The sequence below is a fragment of the Heteronotia binoei genome, chromosome 4 (assembly GCF_032191835.1).
Source record: "Heteronotia binoei isolate CCM8104 ecotype False Entrance Well chromosome 4, APGP_CSIRO_Hbin_v1, whole genome shotgun sequence".
In the NCBI taxonomy this organism is placed as follows: Eukaryota; Metazoa; Chordata; class Lepidosauria; order Squamata; family Gekkonidae; genus Heteronotia; species Heteronotia binoei.
In genome coordinates this window covers 37,935,312-37,963,291 of record NC_083226.1, presented here as the reverse complement: position 1 = coordinate 37,963,291, position 27,980 = coordinate 37,935,312, and the positions used below count along the sequence as shown (strand labels likewise).

Below are 27,980 nucleotides of genomic sequence, written 5' to 3'. Positions count from 1 at the left end.
GCTTCTTAGAAAGCTCGAGAGTCATGGAGTAAAAGGACAGGTCCTCTTGTGAATCAAAAACTGGCTAATTAATAGGAAGCAGAGAGTGAGTATAAATGGGCAGTCTTCGCAGTGGAGGATGGTAAGCAGTGGGGTGCCACAGGGCTCGGTACTGGGTCCCATGCTCTTTAACTTGTTCATAAATGATTTGAATTAGAGATGTGTACTGCCTAGCTCACAGATTTTTTGAAACAAGACACTCCTGTACTTGTGCTTCAGGTAGTACTAACAGAGTATCAAAGTCAAGGTACTGCTGAGACTGGAAATGAATAAAATGGAACCCATTGCTGATTTTTTTACAGGCATTTATTCTTTTTGCTGCAGCAGAAAGATTCACAGCTTGTGGACTGGAAACACTGTACAATAAAAGTGTTGCATTTTTTTGCTCTAGGTTTTAGGTTTTGTGGCTGGAGGTTTTATTCATTCTTGGTGATGATGATTCAGGGTATGGATATTCCCAGTGCTCCAGTTAGGAAGCACCTAGTGGGGTGTTGAACTCATTTGTTATGAGGGCCTGATCTGACATAAATGGGACTGTGTTGGGCCAGGCCATGCGTGTTGTAAAATGTAATACCAGGTGGCGGAGATATAAACTTTATAAAGAATACAGACAAACCCAATTAAAATATTTTTAAAAATTAAAATAAAAAACATGTTTAAAACCCTTATGAGTGGCAGTGGCTCTCCACTGTAATGTCCCCCTTGGCTGTGGGTTCCCAGGTTAGAGTATTCACTCAGGCACCCGTTCTCAGGTCCATTCAGCAGAGACAAGCTGGCTCAAAATGTCTCCTTGCAAGTAAGTGGTTGATAACTCAAGCAACAGCTTCAGCAGCACACAAAACTGGATACTGAAACTACTTGGGCTCTGCTCCATTGAAATACACTGCAGTACAGATGTAGTTGTAAAGAAAACGTGAAATGGATCTGCCATTAAGGCCTCTGGGCCCAGATAGACTACTCTGGGACTAGAATGACCATCCCCAAAGTGGAATGATGGTCCCTGCAAGTAGCAGAAGTGCTCGGGGAATGGGATGAGGGCTCCCAGAGCATTCCCAGAACACTGCTGCTAGTCCAGGGACTGTCATTCCACCCTACGCCCTGTCATTTCAGTTCCAGGCCACAGATTCCATTGCTAGAGACTGTCATTCCACTCTGGAGGCTGCCATTCCAGTCCCAGAGCACTGTTTCTATAGCTTAGAAATGGTCCCACAGAGTAGTCTATCTGGGCCCTTAATGGAAAATCCATTCTGCATTTTCTTTGCAACCCCAGAAGAGCTTCCTGCCAAAGCAGGCAGAGGGAGCTGGGAACTTTGGCAGCCTGGAGCTTCAAAGGGTGAGGAGAGGTGGGGGGGGCGGAGAGGGGAGAAAAGAGCCACAGGCTGGATTAAAGCCCTGGGTGGGCCTGGAGGCCTTAAGTCTGATATCCCTGAAAAGCAGTCCCTGATCTAAAGCCCAATTGTATTGAGAAAGAATTAAAGTCAGCAACCCACAAAAGCCATCCAATTTATCTGACGTGTGAGGATGTGGTGAGGCTGTGTTAGCCTTGTGTTAAGACCAGAGAGATGCAAAGGTGCTTGCTGTTCCAACCCAGCTTCCCAGCAAATTGTGTTATGCGATCTTTGCCTTTTTGGTCGTCTTCTTTCAGTTGCATGGAGGAATGACCTGAATCCAAGCTGACATGGATCTAGTATGTGTAACTCGCAGTAAAAAGCGATTGACTGGCTGCAGCACTGGTCTTTCCGGAGGTGGTGTATTGGCCTTTGCTGGCTAAACCATTAATCTGGAAAAAAAAAGAGAAAGAGAGAGTCTGTTGCAGAGAAGAAAGATTTGAGCAAAGGACAAACAAAGCAAGTGGGAGGTTCCGGGTTCAATCCCTGGCATCTCCAGTTAAAAGGATCAGATTAGGTGGGTGATATGAAGGTCCCTGGAAAGTTGCTGCAACTTAAGGGTAGATAACATTGATCTTGAATCAGTGTTCAAAGCAAGAGGAACGTGTTCAAAGCAAGAGGAACCTCTAGGAGTTTTATAAGAGATCCAAGTTTCTCTCTTGTCAAACTATAAGGTGTACGTCTCTTTCCCCACCCCCTCCCCAAGTGCAGGTTATTAGATGTGCTTTTTCAAGACCAAGAATGGAACTGGAAAAATTTTTAAAGCTTTCTTCCCCGACTTCTTCCTGCAAATCTTAGCAGTGGCTCACTCAGCTCATGCGTCGATGAAGAATGCAGCTAGCTGCGAGAATTAATGTGAATTGTGGGATACAGTGTACATCAACACTTCGAACGCACTTGCGGCCCCAGTTTAAACTGAAACTGACTTTTTCTGCTGAAAAAAGCCACGCTGAGCTGCAATAACCCCTCCCCCTTAAAGAAACTTTTTAGTGGATGTATTTTTCCCTGTCACTGAGAATATAAGCAGTTCAGGGAACTTTCTTAAGGTGGCAGGGTGGGGGGAGAGTTAGACTCTTAATCTAACCAGGCCCTCGTCCTCCTTGAAAAGCTGTCCCTGGCACTGAATTTGGAAAATAGCTGTTTAAAATCAATACAGACACCAGGAGGGGGGCAGAGAATTGTACAGCAGTTGCACTGAACTAGGCACTGTAGACTCTGCTTGGTGTGCTGGTATGACACACGAGTTTGCAGAATCTTAGTTGCAAAGAAAGCATGTGCCTTATATTTGAATAAGCCCTCATAGAAAAATGGATTACAGCAGTGCAATTATGTGCTTATTGGCCTCTGCTGATATTCTCTATGCTAAATAGCACCTCTTCACTTTAGGACATTTGATACTTGCAAAGACAACAGGTGCATTCCTACTACACTAAATAATGTATTCTGCAACTGGATTTTTGCTTATTCCTACACAGTAAAAATCCAGTTGCAAAATGCATTATTTAGCATAGTGGGAATGCACCCAACTTACCTTTGCCCGGGTGCAGAAGGCCTCCTGCGCAGCCTTCTTGTTCTCGGCTTTGCCACCCCATGCAGCTAGAGCAGATGCCTGCAGGGCCCGTCCATAGGAGAAAGTCAGCTTCCAAGGTTTGGGCAGGGGGCACAGATTGATGGCGTTGAGGTTAATGGAAGCCTCCTCTTCACTTTGGCCTCCAGAAAGGAAGCAGATTCCTGCAGGAAGGGGGGCATGAAAGAGCTGTCACAGTGGGGAGCAGATAGAAATAAATAACCCTTATGCCAGGAGTGGGGAACCTTTTTTCTGCCAAGGGCCATTTGGATATTTATAACATCATTCGCAGGCCATAAAAAATTACCCACTTAAAAAACAGTGCTCCGCGGAGGGAGAATGATTCAGGCCACCAAAATTAATGCAAATAATTGTTTTTCTATTTGAAGTCATGTGGGGTAAGACTAATCTGGCACGCGCGCACACACACACACCTGGCTCGCCGCCCTAGCAAATGCCTTGTAGAAAAAGCCCAGCAGGAACTTCTTAGCATATTAGACCGCATCCCCTAATATTAGCATATTAAGTCACACTCATTTGCATATTAGGCCACACCATCTGGGATAATCAAGTGCAAACTGAACTGTGACAGTAACTTTTCCAGGCCCTGCAGCAATTCTGGCCAGCCAGCCAGGCCCCAGGGAGGCTGCCGCACAGTACATCTGGGCCCTGTGATCCTTGCCTGGCCCTGGGGAGGCTGTTGCATAGTGCGGCTGGGCCCCACAATCCTTGTTGGCCAGCCAGGCCCCAGGGAGGCTGCCACATGGCTCAGTTCAGCCCAGCAATCCCTGAGGGCCACACCAAGTGACCTCAAGGGCCGTATACGGCCCTCGGGACAGAAGTTCCCCACCCCTGCATTATGCAGTGAATGCTGTAGCACGGGTGGCCAACGGTAGCTCTCCAGATGTTTTTGCCTACAACTCCCATCAGCCCCAGCCACCATGGTTGATGACTGAGGCTGATGGGAGTTGTAGGCAAAAAACATCTGGAGAGCTACCACTGGCCACCCCTGCTTGTAGTATTTTGCCCAGTCAAACTAGAATATGGCAAGAGGTTGACCTTTATGGTTACTGTGCCTATATGAGCTTAAATTCAGTGAAAGAGCTCCACTGACAGAAATCCCCCTCAAAAGAAGGAGATTAGACAAGGGTGTTTATGGCCCCTCTTTTGTTGAATGATCTAGCTATTTTTTTTTAACTCCCCACTTGCCACACACTCCTACTCTAGCAGATCCAAAAATATATTAATGCTAAATGTGGATTATAACTTGCTTCTTTCTTGCTCCCCATTAGACTTTTGTGAATTTTGTAAAGGATTATCTACAACCCCCCCCCCCAATTTTTTTTTCCCTGAATATAAGTGGCAAGTTAATGGGGGGGATTGACCAACTTAGACAATTTAGTTATCTTGGTATTATTATTTCAAACTTATTTAAGCTAAAAAGTACATCTGAAAAAAATATTAAACATAAAGCAAAAGTATCCAGTAAAGCTCTAATTCACTTTTTTATACTCGAGATGGGAATTTTATACTTGGAGCAATCAAAGCATTTAATGCTAATTCCCCAAATATTATATGGCATTGCCATTTTGATTCATGTGGTAGATGAAGCTATTGACCAACCTGGACAATTACACTGGAGTATAACTAATATGTATTTGTAACATAAATCAGCTGTGTGTATTTCCTTAGGAAGCATATATACTGCATAGAGAATTTAGACAAAGAAGTCCTCTTGCATTGAGTTTTTTCTTAGCACTGGGTAAAGTGAATGAAACGAAACATCAGACACAATATCTGCTTTCTCTGGATAAAAGAAGCAAAGCTGTAAAATGAAGCTGGATGCCTGTTAACATGGCTCTTAAGTTTCAGAATGGGCAGTCATGAAGGTCATGAAAATTCCCTGTATGTCTTTCAAGTCCTTCCAAGTCAAATTATTTTTTAAAAGCAGATCTTCAGTACAGAAGATTCATTATGTAGTATGTAAAGGAATACAACAAGGGCTTGAATACACACAGGGGCAGCCCAACACCCCATGGTGCCCTAGACTCGCTGCCTGGCGCCCCCCCCCATGGCTCCATGCTCCCCCCGTGCCTCCCCCTCCCTCCTGACCCTTCCCTACGCCGTGTGGATTTCAATGCCGGAACTGGCTCTACTGCCGCATTCCTGCTCTCTAAAGACCCCCCCCTCCTGCCCGATCACTGGGTTGGTGGGCAATAGGGTTGCTAATCCCCAGGTGGGGGCAGGGGATCCCCAGGTTTGGAGGCCCTCCCCCCGCTTCAGGGTCATCAGAAAGCGGGGGGAGGGGAAGGAAATGTCTGCTGGGAACTCTGTTATTCCCTATGGAGATTTATTCCCATAGAAAATCATGGAGAATTGATCTGTGGGTATCTGGGGCTCTGCGGGGGCTGTTTTTTGGAGTAGAGGCACCAAATTTTCAGTATAGCATCTAGTGCCTCTCCCCAAAATACCCCCCAAGTTTCAAAAAGATTGGACCAGGAGGTCCAATTCTATGAGCCCCAAAAGAAGGTGCCCCTATCCTTCATTATTTCCTATGGAAGGAAGGCATTGAAAAGGTGTGCCGTCCCTTTAAATGTGATGGCCAGAACTCCCTTTGGAGTTCAATTAAGCTTGTCACAGCCTTGATCTTGGCTCCACCCCCAAAGTCTCCTGGCTCCACCCCCAAAGTCCCCAGATATTTCTTGAATTGGACTTGGCAACCCTAGTGGGCAAAACTGCAGCGCAGGGCCAGGCTGCGCTCAGTGTCACAAGCAGCGTCCTGAAAGGTCACCTTGGCTGCCACTGACTCCTTTCCCAGCCAAGAAGTGGGGAGGGGAGGAGTCAATGGCAGCCGAGGCACCCTTTCAAGACGCTGCTTGTGACAGACTGAGCGTGGCCTGGCCCCGCGGTGCGGTTTTGCCCGCTGACCCAGTGATCAGGCAGGAGGAGGGGGGCTTTAGAGAGCAGGAACACAGCAGTATAGCCGGTTCCAGCACTGAAAACCAGGTGGTGTGGGGAGGAAGAAGGAGGCAGCGGCGGGGAGGGGGGGTAGGCGCAAAGCCATGGGGGGGTGGAGGCAAAGGGAAGAAAAATGGAGAGGTGGCGGCGGTAGAGGTCAGCGGGGGAGGAGGCAGGCAATCTTGGTGCTTGCCTGGGGCACCGGGAGGGGGTGGGGAGCCCAATTTGGTGCCCCCGCCCTCCCAGCCTAGTTTGCCATTATGTTTCTCCCCCAAGTCCTTCAAGGACATATGCAATCACAGGTACACCTGGAGGAAGCCAACTCCTTGGTGTGTGAGGCCCAATTCAGACTGGTACCATAGTGCATGAAGAGAAAGGGCTTCCGCCATCGCCCATACCATTTTTTTTTTAATTTGTAATTTATATCCCGCCCTTCCCACCAGGTGGCTCAGGGCGGCTTACAACCCTAGTGGCCCCCCAGATAGTTATTTGCCCTACTGAGGAAACTTGTACGCTCCCTCAGAACATGTGATGCTCCCAACTGGCCAAAAAAGCACCTTGAGACTGTAGCTCCTTATTGCACACCCCAGTCCTAATGTGAATTAGGTCTTACAAACCTGGGAATTGAGTTTCCCAGCACAGAACCTGAAAATGCTCATGGACTGCATGGACCAAGGGAGGACTCCCATGGGGGAATGTAACAAATGAGAAAAAGAATTGCTGAAACCAAAGAATCAATTCTTTTGCAAGGCAGACTGCAAAAGAGTAGTAGGAGATACACGAGAGCTACAAGCCCTGGAATGCTTTCCTGGGAATACTGTGGAAAAACAAAATACTTGAACAGATTAGAAGACTATAAATGTTGGAAAGTCCAAGGCACTCGAGAATTACCAGGAACAGCAGCAGGGACAGTGCGTCTGAGCGCTGTAACAGTTGCCATGGCCACCTCTTCAGGGGCATACTTCCTGGAACAAGCATGCCCTGCAGTCACCATGTTGGGCTTCAGCAGAGTTCCTTCCAGGTAGACGTGGTGATCAATCAGGGCCTTGTAAACAGCAGCCAACACCTAGGAAGCCATAAGAGGTGGGAGTGAAGGACTGAGACAGGACTACTTTATTCTCTGTGTGGGCTTTATCACTCTTAGTGCCTTAGGCGATAACTGTAGAGGAATATATGCTGGGAGAAAACAGAATCCACATTCCTTTATTGACTCATTTGATTGCATTATTGGTTTCTCAAAGAATACTATGACTTCCCTCAAGAAAACTACTTCCATAGCCACAAAAGGTGTACACCACATGTGTGGTGTGGTGTACACTGTGTGGTAAACAGGCCTTTTACAATGTGAACATGCCTTTTACACTGTAAAACAAAATAGTTCAAAACTGTCTTAAGCTAAAGACAGGGTAAAAAAATGTGTAAGAAAGTAAAACAAGCAACATTTTAATATTTCTATATCTAAGCTTTCCTCTTCGTAGGCTATCTGAGAACGAGCTGTGAAGCACAGAAACATAATTTAGTTGTATGTTTACACAGTTTAGACCAGAGGTGTCAAACATTTATTATGAGGGCTGGATATGACATCAATCTCCTTTGTTGGGCCCTGCCATGTGTGCCATAAAGTAACACTAGGTACTGGAAGTATAAACTTTATAAAAGACACAGAGACCCAGTTAACAAAATTATTTTTACTCAAAATACAAGCAAAAGCAATTGATTCTTAGAAGTGAAAGCAACTGACTTACTGGAGAACCCACAAAAGCCCCAATAAATGTACTTAATCATATGGAAGACTAGGTTTTTTCTCTCAAGGGAAGAAACATACTACTTGCTTGCGGGCAAGGTAAGAGCCCTGGACAGGTTAGTTCTGGCCCCTGGATTTAGTTTGACACCCCAGGTTTTGTTTGACACCCTGGTTTAGACATACATGACTAATTTTTTTTTAATTTACATTTTTCAAACTTAACAACAAGGTTTAAACCACAAGTATCCAAGAACACCTTACAAAATGAAAGAGCAGTATAATCTTTACATATACTTACATAACTAAATTAAGTATGGAAGTAGTTTGTTAGCAGTTTGTATTTTTATTTACATAGAACTAAAAATGGGTATATAGTTTGATTCAAAAGCTTATTAATTTTGCTGAGGGAAGGAGTGCCAACGTACCGTTTCTGTCACATACTGGCAGCGCTGGAGGTCATGTTCTCCATCAGGTAAGATCTCAGGTTCCACAATGGGGACTAGACCATGCTGAAGTCAAATAAGACAGAAGAATGAATGGAAGTCTGCCTGGGGCAGATAGTCAGCTCTTGCAACTTATGAGCTTACAAGTGGTCATGAAAGAAGAAGTGAATAGGCCTTAAATGCCCACCAGCCTCTCCAGTCAAGCTGGCAGGAACACAATGAAATGTAGAGACCTTATACCTGTTGGCAAATACTGGCGTAACGTGCCAACGTGTTGGCATTTTCCTGGATGGCAAGAGTAGATGGAGTTGTATCAGTGATCTTCAGCACAGCTCGCCACTTGCCAAAATCTGCTCCATCTTTCTTATACTGGGCACAGCGTTCAGCTAAGCCATCCAGACCTGGGGGGATGAAGAGGGGTCTCTAAGTATTTTCCTCAAAGCTTTACAATGCAAGGCATAGGGAAATGGAGCAGAAGCATTAGATGTTATGCCCCTTAACACAGACAGTAGCTGATACTGCTGCAGCTCAGAATCCCTGCTGCAGGCTGAGGACAACTTCCTGTGCAGTTGCTCCTTAAATCTAGCTGCAGTGTCAACAATTCCCTTCTTCCAGGCTGTTGTCCTTTCTGGGTAAAAACCATTTTGCTCTTAAGCCCCATTTTCCCAGGATGAATCCCTGTGAAAAATCCCACACCCAATGTAAAAGTCTTCTGAATCCTCTGTTCTGAATCCTCAGTGACGTTTGGCATCATTCCGTGACTGATCCTTTTATTTCAGTCGCGAGTATAGTTGTGAATGTTGTGACACAGCACAAAAGTTCAGTTGTTTTTTTTAAAGGCTCAAAGGCAAGTTGCAAACTGGCAAATTGCAAACTTTTGCAAGCTCCCACACAGTACTGGTGCATATTTGTTTTGCACAGACTTTGGAAATGTCTGTTTAAACAGTAAAGCAGCTGGGCCCATGTCAATCATGAAAGCAGCAAAACCAGGTGACCACAGACAAAAAAAGGTTCTCCAAATGTTCAGGGGATTCCCTACACATGCAGAGAAATAGGTCTTTGTAAATAAACAGAAAGAAAAAGGGAAATACCTCCCCCCACCCTTGTGCCTGATGCATACTGAAAATGCTCCAGAGGCGTTGTATGTTCACAGCCATTCAAAGTTGGCTAAAGACTGAAAAGGGCAGGGAAGCAATAAAAAATCGGCATGCTCAAGATTCTGAGAGCTTACAGAATTCTGGAGTGAGAGAATTCCAAACTGTTACCCCAAACACACAAACTTCTATATGCCCCTGTATACATGTGTTCCTTTCTTATACTGCCACAGAAGATTACATACAATTACTCCTTGAACTACTGCATGACTCTTGAGACTCGCATTGTAACTTAGACTCACACTGTAACTAAGTGCCATCTTCAAGGTGCAGCAGAAATATCTCACCTTGAATGGTGGTTTCTCCATTCGTTCCTGCCAGTGGGGCCGTGCCTTTATCCAGCTGTGAAAATACAGTTAAAAACTAGTGTTAGCAAAACACTAATTCAGAAAAAAGAGAGGATCTCTATATGCAAGCTATGGAGCAGAGGAACATAGGGCAGCATTAATGCATGCTTGAACTTTCTGATCAGCATCACTCCACTGATGGATGTGCATTAGCAGCAGTCAGCCGAGTGACTCAACTAAATGGCACCAACCCAGGCGGCTTAAGATTCCACGCTGTTCTAAGCCTCATCACCTCTGTTCTAAGATAGGTTGGGAAATTCCATTTTGCTGCCACCGTTATCTTTGATAAAGATTCTGGACCATCACGTCGTCAGGGATAGTGAAGTATTTACCTTGATTCCAACCACTATGCCCTTATCCTTGATGACGGCTGGGAAGGGCTTTCCAGTACTGTCCTTCTGATAGAGGGTCTCGTGGAAGAAAATAACTCCCCCAATTTGCTGATTGATGGAAGAGTCTGAAGAGAAGAGGATCTCGCGGAAGGCACGGCGATTCTCTTCGGTATTTTCCACTTTGATCCGCTGCAGCCTGTTCCCCATAGTTCCTGTGAAGTGCAGTGGAAAGTAATCGATAGCGCCTAAGTTTGCCACCATTTCACAGTAACTTCATTTGCAAAAAAAATCAACTGAACTCAGTAGGAGAAGAGGAGCATGGACATTCATTTAACCATGGCTAAAAGAGTGTGGTGAAGAGGACTGATTTGTTAGGCAAAGCTTATAACTCTCGTTGAATTTGGAAGGGAATATATACTGTGTTCAGGACTGCCACCTTCACAACTCTAGAATTACCTCTATAGTGGCAGAGAAAGAGTTTAAAAAGGTGTTCATGCAACATAATGTGTATTGTGGACCTTCTACCCATGATCTACAAAGGACTGCATGAAGCCAACATAGGCAACATAGCTCTGATATGTTCTTCCTAGTGTCAGGGCCTGTTTTCACAAAGACATCCAAGTCACTGCTGCGTGTGTCAAGTTACAGCTACTGTTACCCTGTGTGAAAGCAGACAATACCTGCAGAATTCTGGGTGCACTATCTTTTAGCATGCCAACCAAGAGTTCGAAAGCCAATGTATAAAGAACGTTGTGAGAGATATTGGTTACCAAATGACTGCTTTCAGTGCACTGCTTTGGCAATTGGAAGTCAGTATATATAGCACATTCTCACAGCCATGTCTCTCCACCCCCCTCACAACCATCTCTTATTCTAGAGATGGTTGTGAGAATGTTTCCTGAAAAGAGTAAAGCCTATGAGTGTCTAAGTCACCTAAATGAATTTCCAGTTATCAATGCCATAAAAGAGCCCAGGCATAAGTTCTCCAAGCCCATTACAAACATCTCCCCCTCCTCCTCTGCTTTGGGTGACTTTAGGAGACTGAACAAGACTATTGGAAAACTGTTTCCTGCACATAATATTCACTCAATTCCTTATGCAATCCCAAAAATGAAAACTATAATTTCAGGCACACTATATAGCCATTCTTGGACTGTGCCACTTAGAGTGAGCAAACTCATGCATTTTGAATTTCTTCTCACTTAAAAATACTCCCTACTCAAAGAAAACTCGAACTAGGCCTACTACCAACTTGATAATTTTTCTGTGTAAAGAAGATGACTGATATAAAAGGGCATTCAAATGTATTCTCCGTGCATCCTAGATTACGTCCTGGAAGCTCTATACTTTATTATATAATATGGCATGTTATATTCAGGTTAGACAAAAGGAAGTACTTCTTCACTCAACAAAGAATTGAATTGTGACATTCATTGTAAGTGGGTATATTGGTGGTCACTAGCATGAGTTGCTTAAAAGGAGGTAGGCAGATTCAGGGAGGCAGATAAGGGGAACCTCTACCCTAAAAGGCAGTAAACCTCTGAAGACCATTGCTTGGAGGCAGTATTAGGGAAAGCCTCAGCCTCTATGCTCTGTTTTGTTTTTTTGCCACCCATGACAATCAGGGTGGCTACTGTGTGAAATAGGATGATGAATTAAGTGGACCACTGGTCTGATCCAGCAGAGTGCCTCTTATTCTATGGAGCTGAATGTGAAACTTTAGTTCTGAATTCCACTATTCCTATAAGCAGATCTGAACACAGACCTCAGCCTGCCGCTGAATGCACACCTTCATCTTGCATCATTGTATTAGGAGTACAAGTTTAATTTAATTTAGGTGACTGACTGAGATCAAATAAGCTGGAAATAGGGTAGTGGAAGTTGACAGAGATTCAGTGACACTCACCCACGGATTCATCTGCAGCCAGGATTCCTTTGCCTGTGGCCACTATCCTCTGGGCTATGTCAGAGAGGGCCTTTTTCTGCTCTGAAGAGAGGGCTGGAAACTGGTGGGTCATGATGGCTGAAAACAAATTTTAAAAATCCAATCTTTAACCAATTCAATCCAGTTCTGAACCACGTCACAATCATATCATCACAATAATAAAACAATAGACTATGACAATTATCTATTCCAAATAAAAACACGAAAGGATTGAGGGTTGCCAACCTCAAGGTGGCACCTGGTGGTCTCCTGCTATTACAGTAGAGAAGATGAAGATGATGATGATATTGGATTTATATCCTGCCCTCCACTCCAAATTTCAGAGTCTCAGAGCACCTCACAATCGCCATTATCTTCCTCCCCCACAACAGACACCCTGTGAGGTGGGTGGGGCTGAGAGGGCACTCACAGCAGCTGCCCTTTCAAGGACAACCTCTGCCAGAGCTATGGCTGACCCAAGGCCATTCTAGCAGCTGCAAGTGGAGGAGTGGGGAATCAAACCCAGTTCTCCCAGATAAGAGTCCACGCACTTAACCACTACACCAAGCTGGCTCTCCCTTCCCTAAATCCAGAATCTCAGAGTCTCTCGGATAAGAGTCCGTGCACCTAACCACTACACTACACCAAACTGGCTCTCCCTTCCCTAAACCACAGAGTCTCAGAGTCCCCCAGATAAAAGTCCACACACTTAACCACTACACTCTCCTTTCCCTAAATCCCACCCTTCCCAGGCTTCACCACCAAAAGCTCCACAATGAACAGAGCTAGAAACGCTATTCCTTGTGGCACAAAGGTTGGCTTCCCTAGTTATTTATGCAGTTTCTTACAGAAATTAAAGACAGGATTTGAAAATTATCTTCACTTAGATGTTAGTATAAAATACAATTTAAATTATGAAACTACATAACCAAGGATGGGCAGAGCAATCTTTCATGGACCGCTATTTTTTAATTTAGAATCTCCATGCTCTACTGGCATGATTTTATTTCTTAGCACAAGAAAGCTTCTTTGAGATGCTCAGGATCTCTTGGCAGTTAATGCTTAACAAATGGGATTTAGGTGGCCCTGAGCATGTAATCTTGTTTAAAGGCATCATACATGCCTTGCAGAATTAGACCAAGGTCCAGCATTCTTTGCAGGATTTCCAGCAACCAGCAGTTACTAGGAAATCCCTTGGGAGTTAGCCAGTGATCAGACTGCGGCTACTTTCAAACATGGTGAAGCACCATTTGTTGAAAAAGAGAGAACAGTAATCTGCAATCTGGTTTCATTTTTATGTGCCACCAAGATAAACATCACACAGAAGACCAAGATAAAACAAATGATATTTCCTTTAAACCAACCGGTAACTCATGCCAAAACCTTCCATTTTCCCCTCAATCATTTTTGTTTGTTTTTAGTATGTTTTGCTTTATTTTGCTCTTATGTTGGTTGTGTTTTACTTTTGTAATTCTATTTTTCTGCATTGTTCAGCATGTCAAATCTGGGTTGGGGCCTGGGGGTTTTTTTGGTCTTCTAATTTGTAATCCTAGTCTAGTGCATTGCTTATTAGAGGTCTCACGCTATCAGATTGCAGTGCTTTACACAATGTGATCTGTCTTGAGTCTCACTAAAAATGGAAGGCAAATAAATAAGGCACAGGACCAGTGTGGCATAAGGGAATTTGCTGGTTTCAATATTCTAAAGTACAAGCCATTACAATGTAGCTTGCCCTAATCCAATGAGATATGCACAATCTTGAAAAATGATACTAGTTGCATTAGGGCCATGGGGGGGGCAGACCAATGTGTCATGCTCTATCCTTTCTATTTATCTTGGATCTCCATGTTCTACCAATATGATTTAATTTCTCAGTGCAAGAGTGCTTGTTTGTGATGCTCAGGATTTTAGCAGTTAACATGCAACTAGGATGAAGGTGATCCTGTGCATGCTTAAGGATACGCCTTGTAGATTAAAACAAAGTTAGGGATGCCAGCCTCCAGGTGGGACCTGGAGATCCCCTAGAATTACAGCTCATCTCCCGACTAAATAGATACGTTCCCCTGAGCAAATGGATGCCTTGGAGGGTGGACTCTGACATTTTACGCCCTGTCCGTCCTATGCTCCACCCCCACAAATCTCCAGAAGTTTCCCTAGGCAACTCTACCCCTCATCCCCCACTTATCCAGCCTTCATTGCAAAACTCCCAGATATCAGCAGTTTTCAGAGCTGCTTCCAGATAAGTAGCCATGTTATAATGCAGCAGCCAAATCAAACAGGAACCCAGTATACATTTATGAAGCTCACAAAAGCTTATCAATTTTATTAGGTCTTTAAGGTGCATACACACACGTTTCTGTGGAGAATGTTGCCATTTTTGAAAGAAGAAGAAGATGATGATGAAGATATTGGATTTATATCCCGCCCTCCACTCCGAAGAGTCTCAGAGCGGCTCACAATCTCCTTTACCTTCCTCCCCCACAACAGACACCCTGTGAGGTGGGTGGGGCTGGAGAGGGCTCTCACAGCAGCTGTCCTTTCAAGGACAACCTCTGCCAGAGCTATGGCTGAGCCAAGGCCATGCCAGCAGGTGCAAGTGGAGGAGTGGGGAATCAAACCCAGTTCTCCCAGATAAGAGTCCGCACACTTAACTACTACACCAAACTGGCTCTCCGAAGGAAGAAGGAAGGAAAAGATGCAGGCCATGTGTCATGTGGCCCAAGGCTGAGCTGGGAGGTCTGGAGGTACAAAATTCCCAGGACCTAAATCAGCTTGAGGGCCCAGGAAAGCATGAACTGCATTAAACCAATGCCTCTCCCATTTTGTTCTTGCTGTTTTGCTTTTAGTGCAGTGCTGCAATACAGCCGCTAGGGGTGCAGACAAGGCTGAGGAAAACATTTGCCTATCATGAGTTGCTGGCAAGATCCATCAGCCAACCTCACATGCCTTCCTTTCTCTCCCCACTCCTCACCTAATAATTCTGTGTTTGCCCTCTCTTTTCAGATTAATTCCTTTTCGTCCCTACCCTGGCTGGGGAGTTAGTAGTAGAACAGAAAAACTCTGGGTTAAGATCCTATTTCCCAAGAATCTACAGTGAGTGATTCCCCCTCGCACTGACTTTACATGCATGTTGGTCTGTATTAATTTGTATCAGAGGTTATAAATGTGGAGTAGTGGATGCATTAGTTGAATGCCTTAATGTCAGTTTATATCATATGCTGCATCATTAATTAAGTGAATAAATTATTATGAAGTGATATCAACTTGTTTAGAAGACTTGAAAAGGGGATTTGACAGATTCTTGAAATGAAAAGGTTCATGAATGGCCGTTAGCTTTGATGACCAAATAGAACCTCCATCAGGGTTGCCAGGTCCTTTCCTCTCAGACAAGGTGGGGCTCTGTCCCCAACCAGTGGTAGTGTCGCATGACATCGCTGACATGACAACGTCACGCTGAAGTGACATCATCAGATCAGGGACACTCTGGTTTGAAGGCAAAACTCTATGGTAAAATTGTTCTCAAACCAGAGCATCCCTGTGCAACATCTCCAGCATAACATCATTTCCATGTGATGTCATAGCATCAAGGACGTTGTTGTTTGGGAGCAGAGAGAAGCCCCCCAATGTGGAGGCTTCCCTACTTGGACCCGGGGGCTGAAAACCCTGACCTAAATATTCAGGGGCAGTATACTATTGAATACCAGTTGGATGGGAGGCAACTTTTTGAGATAGCTGTTGGGATCCCCAGAAGCATTTGGTTGGCTAGCTAGTGTAGGAAACAGGACACAGGACTAGAGAAACCTCTGGAGTTTTGCCCTGATCTGATGTCACTTCAGTGTGATGTCATCACGTGACACTACCACTGTTTGGGGACAGAGCCCCACCTTGCCTGAGAAAAAAGGACCTGGGAACCTCTGGTGTGAGCTTGGGGGGCACAATGAGAGAGCTTCTAGTAGTCCTGGCCTCCCTGGTGGACCTCCTGATGGCACTTGGGTTTTTTTGCCCAATGTGTGACACAGTGTTGGACTGGATGGACCATTGGTCTGATCCAACATGGCTTCTTTTATGTTCTTATCGTATTTTATTCTTATGGAAGATAAAGGGGATGTCATTATCTTATCGTAATTTTTAAAGAGGGTTTTAAAAATATTATTCAGTGATCCCACAGCTTTCTCTGCTTCTTTAAGTATGCTTCTGAATAAGCATACTTAAGGAGATTGTGGTTTTTAAATGTTGATGGAAAGGCATTTTTGTGCATACCCAGAAGTATTTTTCTTTCAGAACTAACAAGTAAACTCTAGAGGGATAGCCATTTAAATCTGTTATGGGAAAACCAAAAAGGGATCTTGTACCACAATTTTTTAAAAATGTATTGTAGTTCTAGCTTTCATGGTTAGAATCTATTTCATTAGATTTATGAACTTAATTATTAATCTGCAGCTATTGATGGGAAAGATATTTGTTATCAAAGAAGAAAAATATTTGTAATTCCCATTGAAATACATACTATGGAGCCATGATACCTAGTACTTAATAATATGTTACATTTTTAAGGTCATATGCAAAGAAAACAGAAAACTGGGAATAAACCTCGCTGAATAAAATGGGACTCTCTTCTAAGGATACCTGCTTACACATACTCCCAAAAAGACTGAGTTAATTCTGTGGATCCTTTGATCTGCTAAAAATCTGTACAGTCAGCCTGTTCAGGATCAATCCAGGGCAATTTCAGTTGCCCAATCAGCCCCTGCTCTCCTGCTTTCTTTTTTCTTTTTTAAGGAGGCAGCAGCAGGAGAGCAGGGAACAGAATGGGAAGAGAGAGCTGGAACTAGTCGGATTTTAGCATCCAGGGACGAATCACTGTCTAAAATAAATGTAGGTACAGGAAGACAACACCATCTGGAGACCTGGCTCACCTGCCTCCTCTCCTTGGACAAAGAAACTGACTTTTCATTTCTCCCCAATTTTCCTTCCCCCATTTAGCAACCCAAGTCTGCTTTTTTTTGGGGGGGGGGGTGGAAATATTTTTAAAATCTTTTTACAGTTTAGAGCTGTTTGAGACTGATATCTCACTTAATTCAAGATTATTCCCAGGTAATAATACTATTCTATTCATAGTTAACAGAAAGTGATCTCTTATGACATTTGCTTTGGATCAGGGTCATGGGAGGGGGTTCCCAGATGGAATTTTTGTCCTGGGGCCCACGGTAGCTGTGTACAGCCCTGATCTGGCCCTCAAAGAACAGATTGCCCACTTAAAAACTGGGTCAAAGTAACAAATAATGCACCCTTAACTGCAGGCTCAGCGAAGTTCTCAGCAGCCACAGGCAAGGGTGTTTATTCCTATCAGATTTTTCCTCCTCTGCTAACAACCCCCCTTGTTTACCTGGCCAGATTTCTCAATGTTTGCTAAAGTGCTGTTCCTGTTGCCTTTTAACTAATTCACTAACATGCCTTCATCCATTAATTCATTAACTAACATGCCTTTTAACTAATTCCTGGGTCTTCTCATGTGAGAGCTTTTTAGTTCATAGGTACAGGACTAATTTCCATGCTTCAAGTGGAAGAAAGGTAAACCTACAGTACCTGCTCTTTTTTAGTACCCTGAATTACAACAGTGTCTTTGGCATGCTCTGCAGTTCCTGATTCTATCTTAGAGACCAAATTAGATTCTTGTGTTATTTGGCAGCAACCACATTTAAGACAAATCCCAGAAGTGCTAGTTGGCTGCAGCCAAAACAATAAATTAAGCACCTTAAAGTACCTATACAGAACTTTAGCTATATAACAGGATAATTTAAACTGGCACCTTAATGACTAGGACTTGAGAACTAACCAATTGATTATGGCTTAAGCTTTCATGAGTTGAATTTAAGATTGGCTGGGCTACAAATCATGTTTGGATATTTGTGATGCTACAGCCCTGAATATTGCCTTTCTGACAAAGCATCACAGGTATGAGCCTACCCCCAAATAAGGAGGGCCCACCTGTTACTGAACTGGCTTCTCTTTCCTTCATATGATGCAACTGCACTGAGCAAAAAGAACTTAGCGGATATTTTTATTTATTTTATTTGTTATCTCTATTATCTCTCTCTTTTCTAGTTCTCCTTGCTGGCAGCTTATCTTCCTAGATTACTTCAGGAGTTTTGATATAACAGTATTACAAGAGACCTGGTAGATTTCTGACTAATAATAATAATAATAATTAATAATAATAATAATAATATTGTTGCTATCATCATTATTTGGATTTAATTAATCACCCCATCCTGTCCCAAGCTGGGTTCTGGATGATACACAATAGATATCATAAAACAATCTAAAAGTTCAAAATCAACACAACAATTTAGTTAAAAAATTGTTTAAAAACCCAGATGGCACCCTGAGTTTTTGCCTACTTTCTGGACTACAGAGCATCATAAGGGGGGGGGGGGAGAAACTTACAAAGCATCTGGAGGAAACAGGGTATGGGGGTGCCAGCCAATAACAAACGGTGCTGTCTTCAACAAAAAGCCTGGTGGAACACCTCTATCGTACAGGCCCTGCAGAATTGCATAAGGTCCTGCAGAGCCCTGATGTCATCTGGCAGAGAATTCCACTAGGTTGGGGCCAGGACTGAGAAGGCTCTAGTCAAGGACAGCCTGACCTCCTTAGGGTCAGGGATCACCAGGAAGTTGTTACTGGTAAAGTGCAATGCTCTTCCAGGGATATAACAGAGGAGACAGTCCCACCAGGAGGCTGGCATCCCTAGGAGTTTAGGACAGTGGGAAATTTCAGAACAAACTGATCAGACTCATCAGTTGTTGTTTCTTACATAGTGTTCATTAGTGTGCAATACCAGCTGTTTTTACAAAAGGGGAACATTAAAAATCATTTTGCATGTGTGATATCAAATAAATTGTCCATATGTGAATGATTTCAGGACACAATAGTTGTAGGGTTCACCAGCTGTGAACCCCTGCAGATAAATGATGGTTGAACACTTTGATGCTCCAGCAGCATGCTAGGGGAAAGCTGGCAATGATAGGTAGCTGCTGGCCAGTCACCACAGAAAAACATTTCAGCGTATTTTCTGTCTTGCCTTTTTTCAGAAGGGAAATGGTACAGAACAAGCCTACACAGAGACTAGAGGCGGAGTGACAGAGCTGGCCTGGTTGATCAGTGAAGGAAAATTGAGATTCTTTTTTAGGAGGGGCTTGGGGAAGCAGAGGGGATAATTAACTGAGGCAAAATTCAATTTTGAACAGAGGTGGGGGCAAGTCTGTCAAGAAATGGATGTGCTGGGAGTGGCTTAGTAATAGGGTTGCCAGCTCTGGGTTGGAAAATACCTGGAGATTTTGGGGTGAAGCCTGGGAAGGGCAGGATTTGAGCAGGAGAGGGACCTCAACAGAATAGAATGCCATAAAGCCCTCCAAAGAGGCCATTTTCTTCAGGGGAACTGATCTTGATTGTCTGAAAGCCAATTGTAATAGCCTCCAGAAGACCTCCAGGTGCCATCCGGATGTTGACAACCCTACTTAGTAGGTGTGGCTTATAGTATCTCTACTGAGGGGGGGGGGGCACCAGACACATGTGTGTCCAAGAATCTGCCACATTCACATAAGATATGCTTTCAGTTTGCACTGTTATGTTTTATTATCCAAAAAGGAAATTTGTATGCTACTTGAGAGACTTTATGTACTGTTTGAGCAACTTGTCTTAATGGGATGAGGTCATGGCTCAGAGATGCATCTCCTTTTTGGCTTTTGGCATACAGAAGGTCTCAGATTCAGTTCCCTGCATCTTCAGCTAAAAGGATCAGATAGATGACAGGAAAGACCTTCACCTGAAATCCTGGAGAATTTTGCCAAACAGAGTCGGCAATGCTGACCTTGATAGATCCACAATGACCTAACTTAGTAGAAGACAGCTCCATGTGTAGTTCCTCAAAACTACATAAGGTTGCCAACTGGGCACAAAAGGAGAAGTGTCTTGTCCCTTTAATTAATGTTTTGATTAAGGTTTAATTCATAGAAATGAGCAGCTGAGGCTTTTCATTGCATGAAACTGAAACATCATCACAGAATGGCTTGCAGATCAAAATATTACAAGACTCAGCTTGTAAGTAATAGACCAAATAGATGAGTGGTACAAGGGTGTACCCAAGGGTGATCCTGTTTGCTGCAAGAGGAAACCAAAGTCCAAATCAACACATCCAAAAGACAGAACACCATCCAGGACATAAAAGTAGTAGCAGCTAATTAATGAAGGTACAGTAGGACCTTGACTCATGTGCCTTTGTCTTGCACTGTGGCCCATCTACGTGGCCTTTTGCTTGTTGGTAAAAGAGCCAGGCACAACACCAGCATGAACTTTTGTACTAGTGAGAATTGTACATTCCCCAATTCCTATTTTTCTTTTTTTTTAAATAACTGCAGAGTATCTTTTTTAATTTTAAAACATTTCCCTTACATAGTTCTTAGACAACAGAAGTTTTTGAGATCTAGAAAAAGCAATATCAATTCCATAGAAACATTTGTGGCATTGCTCCAAGACACGTCAGTGGCTTCTTAATCAAATAAAGCTATTTGCCTTATTCAGTCTCTGGCAGAGAACCAACAGGACACAGGGGTGTCCTGTCAACAATGCCAGCATTTAACGTTCTCTCTTTGCTTGAAGCGGGGCAATGAAAAAGGAGAAAAATCTCCACTGACATCAGCACAAAGGTTGCCCTCTGTTAATATTTCAACCTGTTGCGGCCAAGGGTCATGAGGATGGGGGGGGGGGGGTGCGGTGTGGAACCAGGAAGATTTCAACATGGTTGGTACAAGCAACATGGTTGGTACATGTTGTGAGCCGCCCTGAGCCTGCTTGCGGGGAGGACGGGATACAAATAAAAAGTTGTTGTTATTATTATTATAGTGTGCAAGATGCAGCAGAGGTGGGGGTTCTGCATCATCCACCTGGATTTTTCAGATCCCACAACGGATTGAACTACCTTCTTTTCTGCAGGATTACATTGTTGGTGCTCGAGAGGTCTGAAATGGTGATAATGCTGCAATCTTCCCCCCCCCCCCCTTGTGTATTTCATTTGGTGTTTCATATTACTTTGATGTTATGCAGTGAGATATGATGTTTTGTAAACCTAACAACAGACCATCATTCTGTAGATTTGCAAGATATTGATCTCTAAACTTCAGCTGTACAGTGTCATAAATCAAGTGTATGCACATCCTCACCCCTCCCCGCTTTTTGGCTCATTCATTTAAAACTGATCTTCATTCATTTTTCATTAACCTTCTTTCCTCTTTGCTCCCTCAGTTACTGGACACACACCATATGGGTGGTGTAGGCCACTAGTCTTTCTTTCTGTCCCATCCAAAATGTTGATCTTTTGGGGGGATGGGAAATAAGAGTCTCAAGATGTCCTGTTAGGCTGTCCATGTACAAGAAAATTCCCCCCAACAGGAGCCAGGCAAGACCTGACAGTCCTAGGTGTGTGCTTGTCAGCATCTGTGTAACTTAAAATTAGAGTTACACCTAAAACATCATAACTGCATACAGGGGTCATTTTGTAGAAAAACAAGTGGCAGAATTCATTAGCATAACTCATTAGCATATGCCCCCCTAGCCAAAAGCAACCCAATGCAAGAAAGGAGAGCCCCAGGTGAGTGAGGCCTGCTTGGGCTGGCTAGAGATCCATGTGTGGGTCAAAAGGCCAGCAAGCTACCCTCCACCAAAATTCACATAAGAAGTGGAGAAAGGGTGGCACAGGCTTCTCCAGGGGTTAATGAGGGCTGCTGGGGGCATGGCAAAGCCCTGGTGGCTGGCTGGCTGCCCGCTCTCCTAATCCAGGGATTGTTATGCAGCTGCACCTACTATTCAATGAACAAGGTTGGTGGGGAAGAAGAAGGGGAACCATCCGAAAGGTTCAGGAGCTGTGCTCCTGTGAGCTCCTGCTGAATCTGAGGCCTGGGTTCATATGTAATAATTTTGTGTGTATAGTGATCCAATGAGAGGAAATTTTTTTAGAATGAGTATTGGGTCATTTTGCAGAAAAATAGGTGGTGGAGCTCATCCAGGGATTGTTATGCAGCTGCACATACTATTCAATGGACAAGGAGGTGAAACTCTCGGAAAGGTTCAGGAGCTGCACTCCTATGAGCTCCCACTGAATCTGAGGCCTGAGTATTAACAAGAGAAAGCTGAGAGACAGATGCTTGAGAGAAGAGTAGCAGAGCGTATGTGTCAGGTCTACTCCATCAGGAATTCTGCTGTTGCGCCTCCAGGAAATGTGTGCTGCTTATGGCAACAAAGGGGCCCCTTTCCATCTGCTACAGGTTGATCACAGTTTCTCTTCAGGACTGCAGAAACAGAAAGGCAGTGCTGTAAGAAAACTAACTGGCTTTGAAATAGGGGAGAAAACACCATAGAAATCTTCTAAAGGGTCCCTTCATTTGGTCAACCCCTTTTAGGAGGTCCCAAAATCCATAATGTGGCTTTAAAAGTTAAGAAAAATAAAGATACAAATACATGTGGAAATACACCTTCATGTTTCTGCAGAAACATGCCTCAGTTCCAAGCTTCCACTCCCCTTGGAACTGAAACAATAACCACGTCCTTACTCTGGTGAAGCAACGTGGCAGTATTTGTCCTGGGGCAACAGCATTGAGGAAGACTACCCCTACCAGAGAAACAATACCATGCAGAGTGCTAGACAGGAAAGAGGAACTAGGCTGTTAGGGAAGAGGAGCCATTAGCTGTTATTTAGGACCTTGGTGGGTTGTTGCAACATCTCCATTTTTCTACTGCTAGAGCACTTTTGCACTGAAGCAAACCTAAGAGACCCCAGTTCAAATTCCCTTCTTTGCTCTGAAAGTTCACTGGGTGATCTTTGTAGCCTAAAGCTATCTGACAGGGTTGTTTTCAGAGTAAAATGGGGGGAGAGAACCACAGGAGCTGCCCTGAGCTCTCGAGAAGAAGAGTGTGATTAAAACGTGATAGACTGTGTACATGACTGTGTGTTTGTGGATATACTGTGACCAGCCTTTGACTTAGGGTTGCCAACTCCAGCTTGGGGAAGAAGTTCAGCAGGGATGTGATTCCATCAGCTGCCATTTCCTCCAGGAGAACTGATCTCTGAAGTCTGGAGATCAGTTGTCATTCCAGGAGAACTCCATACTCCACCTGAAGGCTGGCAACCCTGCTTTGGGCCTTAGGTCTCAACACCAAAATTCTACAGGATTTATAGCCAAATTGTCAAAAGGGTAGCTTGGAAACAAAGTAAAAAATGACTCAGGGCTGGCCTATACACAGCCATCCACACACTCTTGAGGCTACAGATGTTATGTTGGGGGTTGAATTTTTACATGCTTTCCTACTGATAAAAATGGAATTGCAAAGATCCATTTAGCATTCTTCCCAAGATCCTAGTTTTCTGTGTGATGGCCGTTTTTTCACACAACCCCACACTTGCAGGTTGAAGTGGCACAATCCAGGTTGGGAAACTGTTTCCCAACTGATTATGACCTGGCTCATATAATAACATGTTCTCACTTCCTTTTACATACCCTACTATAGACTCAAGAGTCAATTTATCTCAGTCTTTTCACAGATCAATCTTGGGCAGGCTTATAAGCCACCCACTACTTTCAAGAGAAGAATCCTTGCCAGGACCCAACCTCACCTGTGTGTCATCCCTGCACATGGCTGAAAGTTCTATTGAACCATGCCCAATTTGTCTCTGTAATGTGGCAGGAGCTTTCATCTAGTTATTTAGATCCCAGCTTTTCCTCCCAATAGGGGTCTGAAGTGACTAACTATGGTTGCCAGCTTCAGAATGGGAAACTCCTGGAGTTTTGGGGGTCCCTTTTGTAGTGTGGAGTGTGGTACTTGGGGAAGGGAGGACCCTCAGCAGAGTATAGTATCATGCCATCCTCTAAAGCACCTATTTTCTCCAGGCCCCACCTCAAGGCTGGCAACCCTAAACAACATCATTTTATCCTCATAACAACCACCTTCTGGTAGGCAATGCTGAAAGACGGTGACTAGCCCAAGTCCCCATCAGGCTTTCACAGCTTGAGTGAAGATTCAAATTTCACAGGTCATAGTCGGACACTTTAACCATTATACCACCCCAGTTCTTTGGGCTGCTGCTGTACTTCCACATGGACAGCCAGCAATGTTCTGGGCTCTTGTGCTGCTTCCAAGTAACTATGTCTTTGTATGCCCTGAAAGCGTGTTATAGAATCCTTTGCAATGATGCCAGGAATCTTTGCCTAAAGCAGAAAAACAGCTCGATTCAGGTCCAGTGAGCACCTTATAGACCAGATGTGGCCAAACTGCAGCTCAGGAGCCACATGTGGCACTTTCACACATATTGCATGGCTCTCAAAGTCCCCACAGCCCCAGCTCTTTAAATCAATTCTGCAAGTCAAGCCAGCCAGCAGCTTGGAGAATACATTTAAAGTTGCTTTCTTTCCACCTCTTTCTCCCTCCCTCAACACCACCACCCCAATTTCCCTTCCTTCCAGCTCTCAAACATCTGCCGTTTACTCTGTGTGGCTCTTACGTTAAGCAAGTTTGGTCACCCCTGGTACAGACCCACAAGGTTTTGAAAGAATAAGTTTCCAAGAGTCAAAAAGTCCCTTCATCCGATACACCAGAGTCAAAGCTCCCTTTTGTCAAGACTCTCAAAAGCTTTTCTTCTTCTTTTGCTGTCAAGTTGCAGCCCAGTTACAACAACCCGAGGGTTTTCAAGGCCAGGGATGTTCAGAGGTGATTTGCCATTGCCTGCCTTTGTATAGCAAACCTGGATATCCTTGGTGGTCCCCGATGCAATACTGACCCTGCTTAGCTCCAAGATCAGGTTAGCCTGAGCTATCCAGGTCAGGCTTTATACTCTCCAAATCTTGTTGGTCTCTAAAGTGCTACTGAACTTGAATCTAGCAGTTCTACTGAAGACATAAACAGCTACCTTCTGACAGCAGCTAACTTTGGTGACAAAGGTTGTGGAAGGAAGACTGTTAATGAAGCCAAATGGTTCAAATGCATATTGTCAGCCAAAGAGCAGTGGAGAGGTGGGTGTGTACGGGGAGTGTGAGACGCCTGCAGGAAGCAGCCAACTGATTGCTTAAGGCAGCGGGATTAGCAAAGCTCTTGCATGTGTGCAACTTGCAGGCACTTGAAAAACCAGCTCCCTAGCCTCAGTGCAATAAAATCTTTCCCACAATCACACAGTTGAAGATGAAAAGCTGGGACCCATGAACATTTCACCAATGGCAGGATAGGCAATAGGGCTGGACTCAGCAAGGCATGCTCCCAGTTTAATCCCTTCTGATCCTGGAAAAGGCATTCCATCTCATCACTTTAAAAAAAACAAACAAACCTGGTGGGGAAGGGCTGGTTCAGAAGTCACATGTCACCCAGAGATCCTTGAAGCTGCTTCCCTAAGCTGTTTACATTCCATCAGCTGGTGGGCTTCTGTGCGTGTATGTATGTATGCCTTCTGTGGCCAGATCCCACTGCTGCACACCATATAGGATTGCCATCTACATGGGAAAAGGGTCCTGTGGCCAAGTGCAAAGTAATGCACATTGGGGCCAAGAATCCCAGTTACAAATACAAGTTGATGGGGTGTGAACTGGTAGAGACTGACCAAGAGAGAGATCTTGGGGTTGTGGTAGATAACTCACTGAAAATGTCAAGACAGTGTGCGATTGCAATAAAAAAGGCCAACGCCATGCTGGGAATTATTAGGAAGGGAATTGAAAACAAATCAGCCAGTATCATGATGCCCCTGTATAAATCGATGGTGCGGTCTCATTTGGAATACTGTGTGCAATTCTGGTCACCGCACCTCAAAAAGGATATTAAAGCATTGGAAAAAGTCCAGAAAAGGGCAACTAGAATGTTTAAAGGGTTTGAACACTTTCCCTATGAAGAAAGGTTAAAACGCTTGGGGCTCTTTAGCTTGGAGAAATGTCGACTGCGGGGTGACATGATAGAGGTTTACAAGATTATGCATGGGATGGAGAAAGTAGAGAAAGAAGTCCTTTTCTCTCTTTCTCACAATACAAGAACTCGTGGGCATTCGATGAAATTGCTGAGCAGTCAGGTTAAAACAGATAGAAGGAAGTACTTCTTCACCCAAAGGGTGATTAACATGTGGAATTCACTGACACAGGAGATGGTGGCAGCTAGAAGCATAGCCAGCTTCAAGAGGGGGTTGGATAAAAATATGGAGCAGAGACCAACCAGTAGCTATTAGCCACTCTGTGTGTGTTTGTGTGTATGTGTGTGTGTGTATTGGCCACTGTGTGATACAGAGTGTTGGACTGGATGGGCCATTGGCCTGATCCAACATGGCTTCTCTTATGTTCTTACCTTTTAAACCGTCCCCCCCATCTCCATATTAGAATGTGATCTGGACATGACTTGGACATCATAGACAGAAGGAAATTTGAGTCCAGTAGCACTTTTAAGACCATCAAAGTATTATTCTGGATATAAGCTTTTATGTGCATGCACACCCCTTCAGATACTTCATAAGCTGTTGTTAAGATACCTTCAGCTAAAGACTGGCTTCGGTCTCCTTTGCATCTTCATGGAACAGCTGACATGGCAACAATTACTGAATTAGTTAAAGGATTAACCCCCCACCCCCACCCCAAGTCATTTCAGCAATTGTTAGGTATTCTAAAATACAGATTCTTAGGCTTTTTATGAGAGGACATGGGAGACTATCCGCACAAGTCCCCCTATCCTATACTGCGCCCCCAAAAAGTCCCCTCATTTTTGCAAAGCTACTACTTCACCCTGCTACCTACTTTTGAACAGCGGATGCTGTATGTGAAAGTACAACTTTGCTAATGCAGAGAATGACAAATATTAGACACTATTTCTGCTACCAAAGCAAAGCTAATTCATTCCATACCCTGAGAACCAATTTTGAAATAGTTATACATGTTTAAGAATAGCCATAGAAAGTAACTCTGCAAAGGTTTGTCTAAAAATCACCTCAATAGCAACAAAAAAACTGCACATTTGCTTTATACTCTCTTATATATAGCCTAGAAAGGTTTAAACTGGTACGAAAAAGAGACATAAAATGTCAGCAGCAATATACCAGCTTCTCCCACACGCACGATGCATGCATACAGACACCCCTTTCTCCCTCCGAGAGCTTTCCAAACATTATATTAGCACACACCTTTGGGGTATATTATCTGGGCCTGTTCCAGAAGTTCCTGTTGATTGGGTAGCTGCAGCCAAACAGGTCGAATGCTACAACTCTGAAATACTTTATGCCGATTGAAGCGATTTATTAATTAACTTTTTCCTGACCCACCCCTCCTCTTCTTCCAGCAGATTGGAGAGAGGTAGATACTCAGCAGTTCTAATTGGCTGCAGCTGCGTGACACTCTCAACCAGTCAGATCTGATTGGTTGAATGAAAGAGACGGCGGGCGAGAGGGTGGAAGAGAGAGGAATATCTCCGAGGTATGGTGGTGATTAGACTGATAAGTGTATTTGCAACATACAGAAATGGCTCTAAATCCGCAATTGTTATTTCTAAATCCTTATAGATATACTTCAGACATCACAATAAGCTCCTCTGTGTATTAGTTTAGGGCTTTTTTTTAAAAAAAATCCCACTTTTCTTCAGGTAAGCATATGAAGCAGGTCTCCCTTTGTCATTGTATCTTCACAAGAACTACACGTGGCATAGGTTAAACAGAGACAGAGGAACTTCATGGCTAGATTGGGGATTAAACCACCCAGAATTCATCACAATTTTTATTGGCATAGCAAACTAAATTGGGGGGCGGGGGGGACCTAACACATATTCCTTCTTTTGGAAGCCAGAAACAGAAAATTTGCCACCATTTCAATAGTTACATTTAAAGAAGAAAACAAATAAAGGGACATTTTCTCATCTGTTTGGCCTTTTCAATCACATAGTAACCAATCTAAATCTACGAATGTCAGAATAATAGGTGCAGTACAGGAAAAGATGCTCAGTACTTCCATTTTTTCTACAGCTGCATACCCTTTGCGCGTATGGAATCTTTTGATAAAGTATTGCTGAAGGTAATACATTA

General features: G+C 43.9%; 1 protein-coding gene across 1 annotated transcript; it reads right to left on the bottom strand.

Moving 5' to 3' along the window:
• Positions 1-327: 327 nt before the first annotated feature.
• On the bottom strand, positions 328-27,203 carry ALDOB (aldolase, fructose-bisphosphate B). The gene is made up of 9 exons (XM_060237135.1): positions 27,090-27,203; positions 11,879-11,995; positions 9,973-10,184; positions 9,581-9,635; positions 8,380-8,540; positions 8,122-8,205; positions 6,844-7,018; positions 2,959-3,158; positions 328-1,819 (listed from the first exon to the last, which is right to left on the bottom strand). The coding sequence occupies exons 2-9, from the start codon at positions 11,988-11,990 to the stop codon at positions 1,724-1,726; spliced, it is 1,095 nt and encodes a 364-aa protein (XP_060093118.1). The 5' UTR covers positions 11,991-11,995; positions 27,090-27,203; the 3' UTR covers positions 328-1,723.
• Between the last annotated feature and the right edge of the window lie 777 nt (positions 27,204-27,980).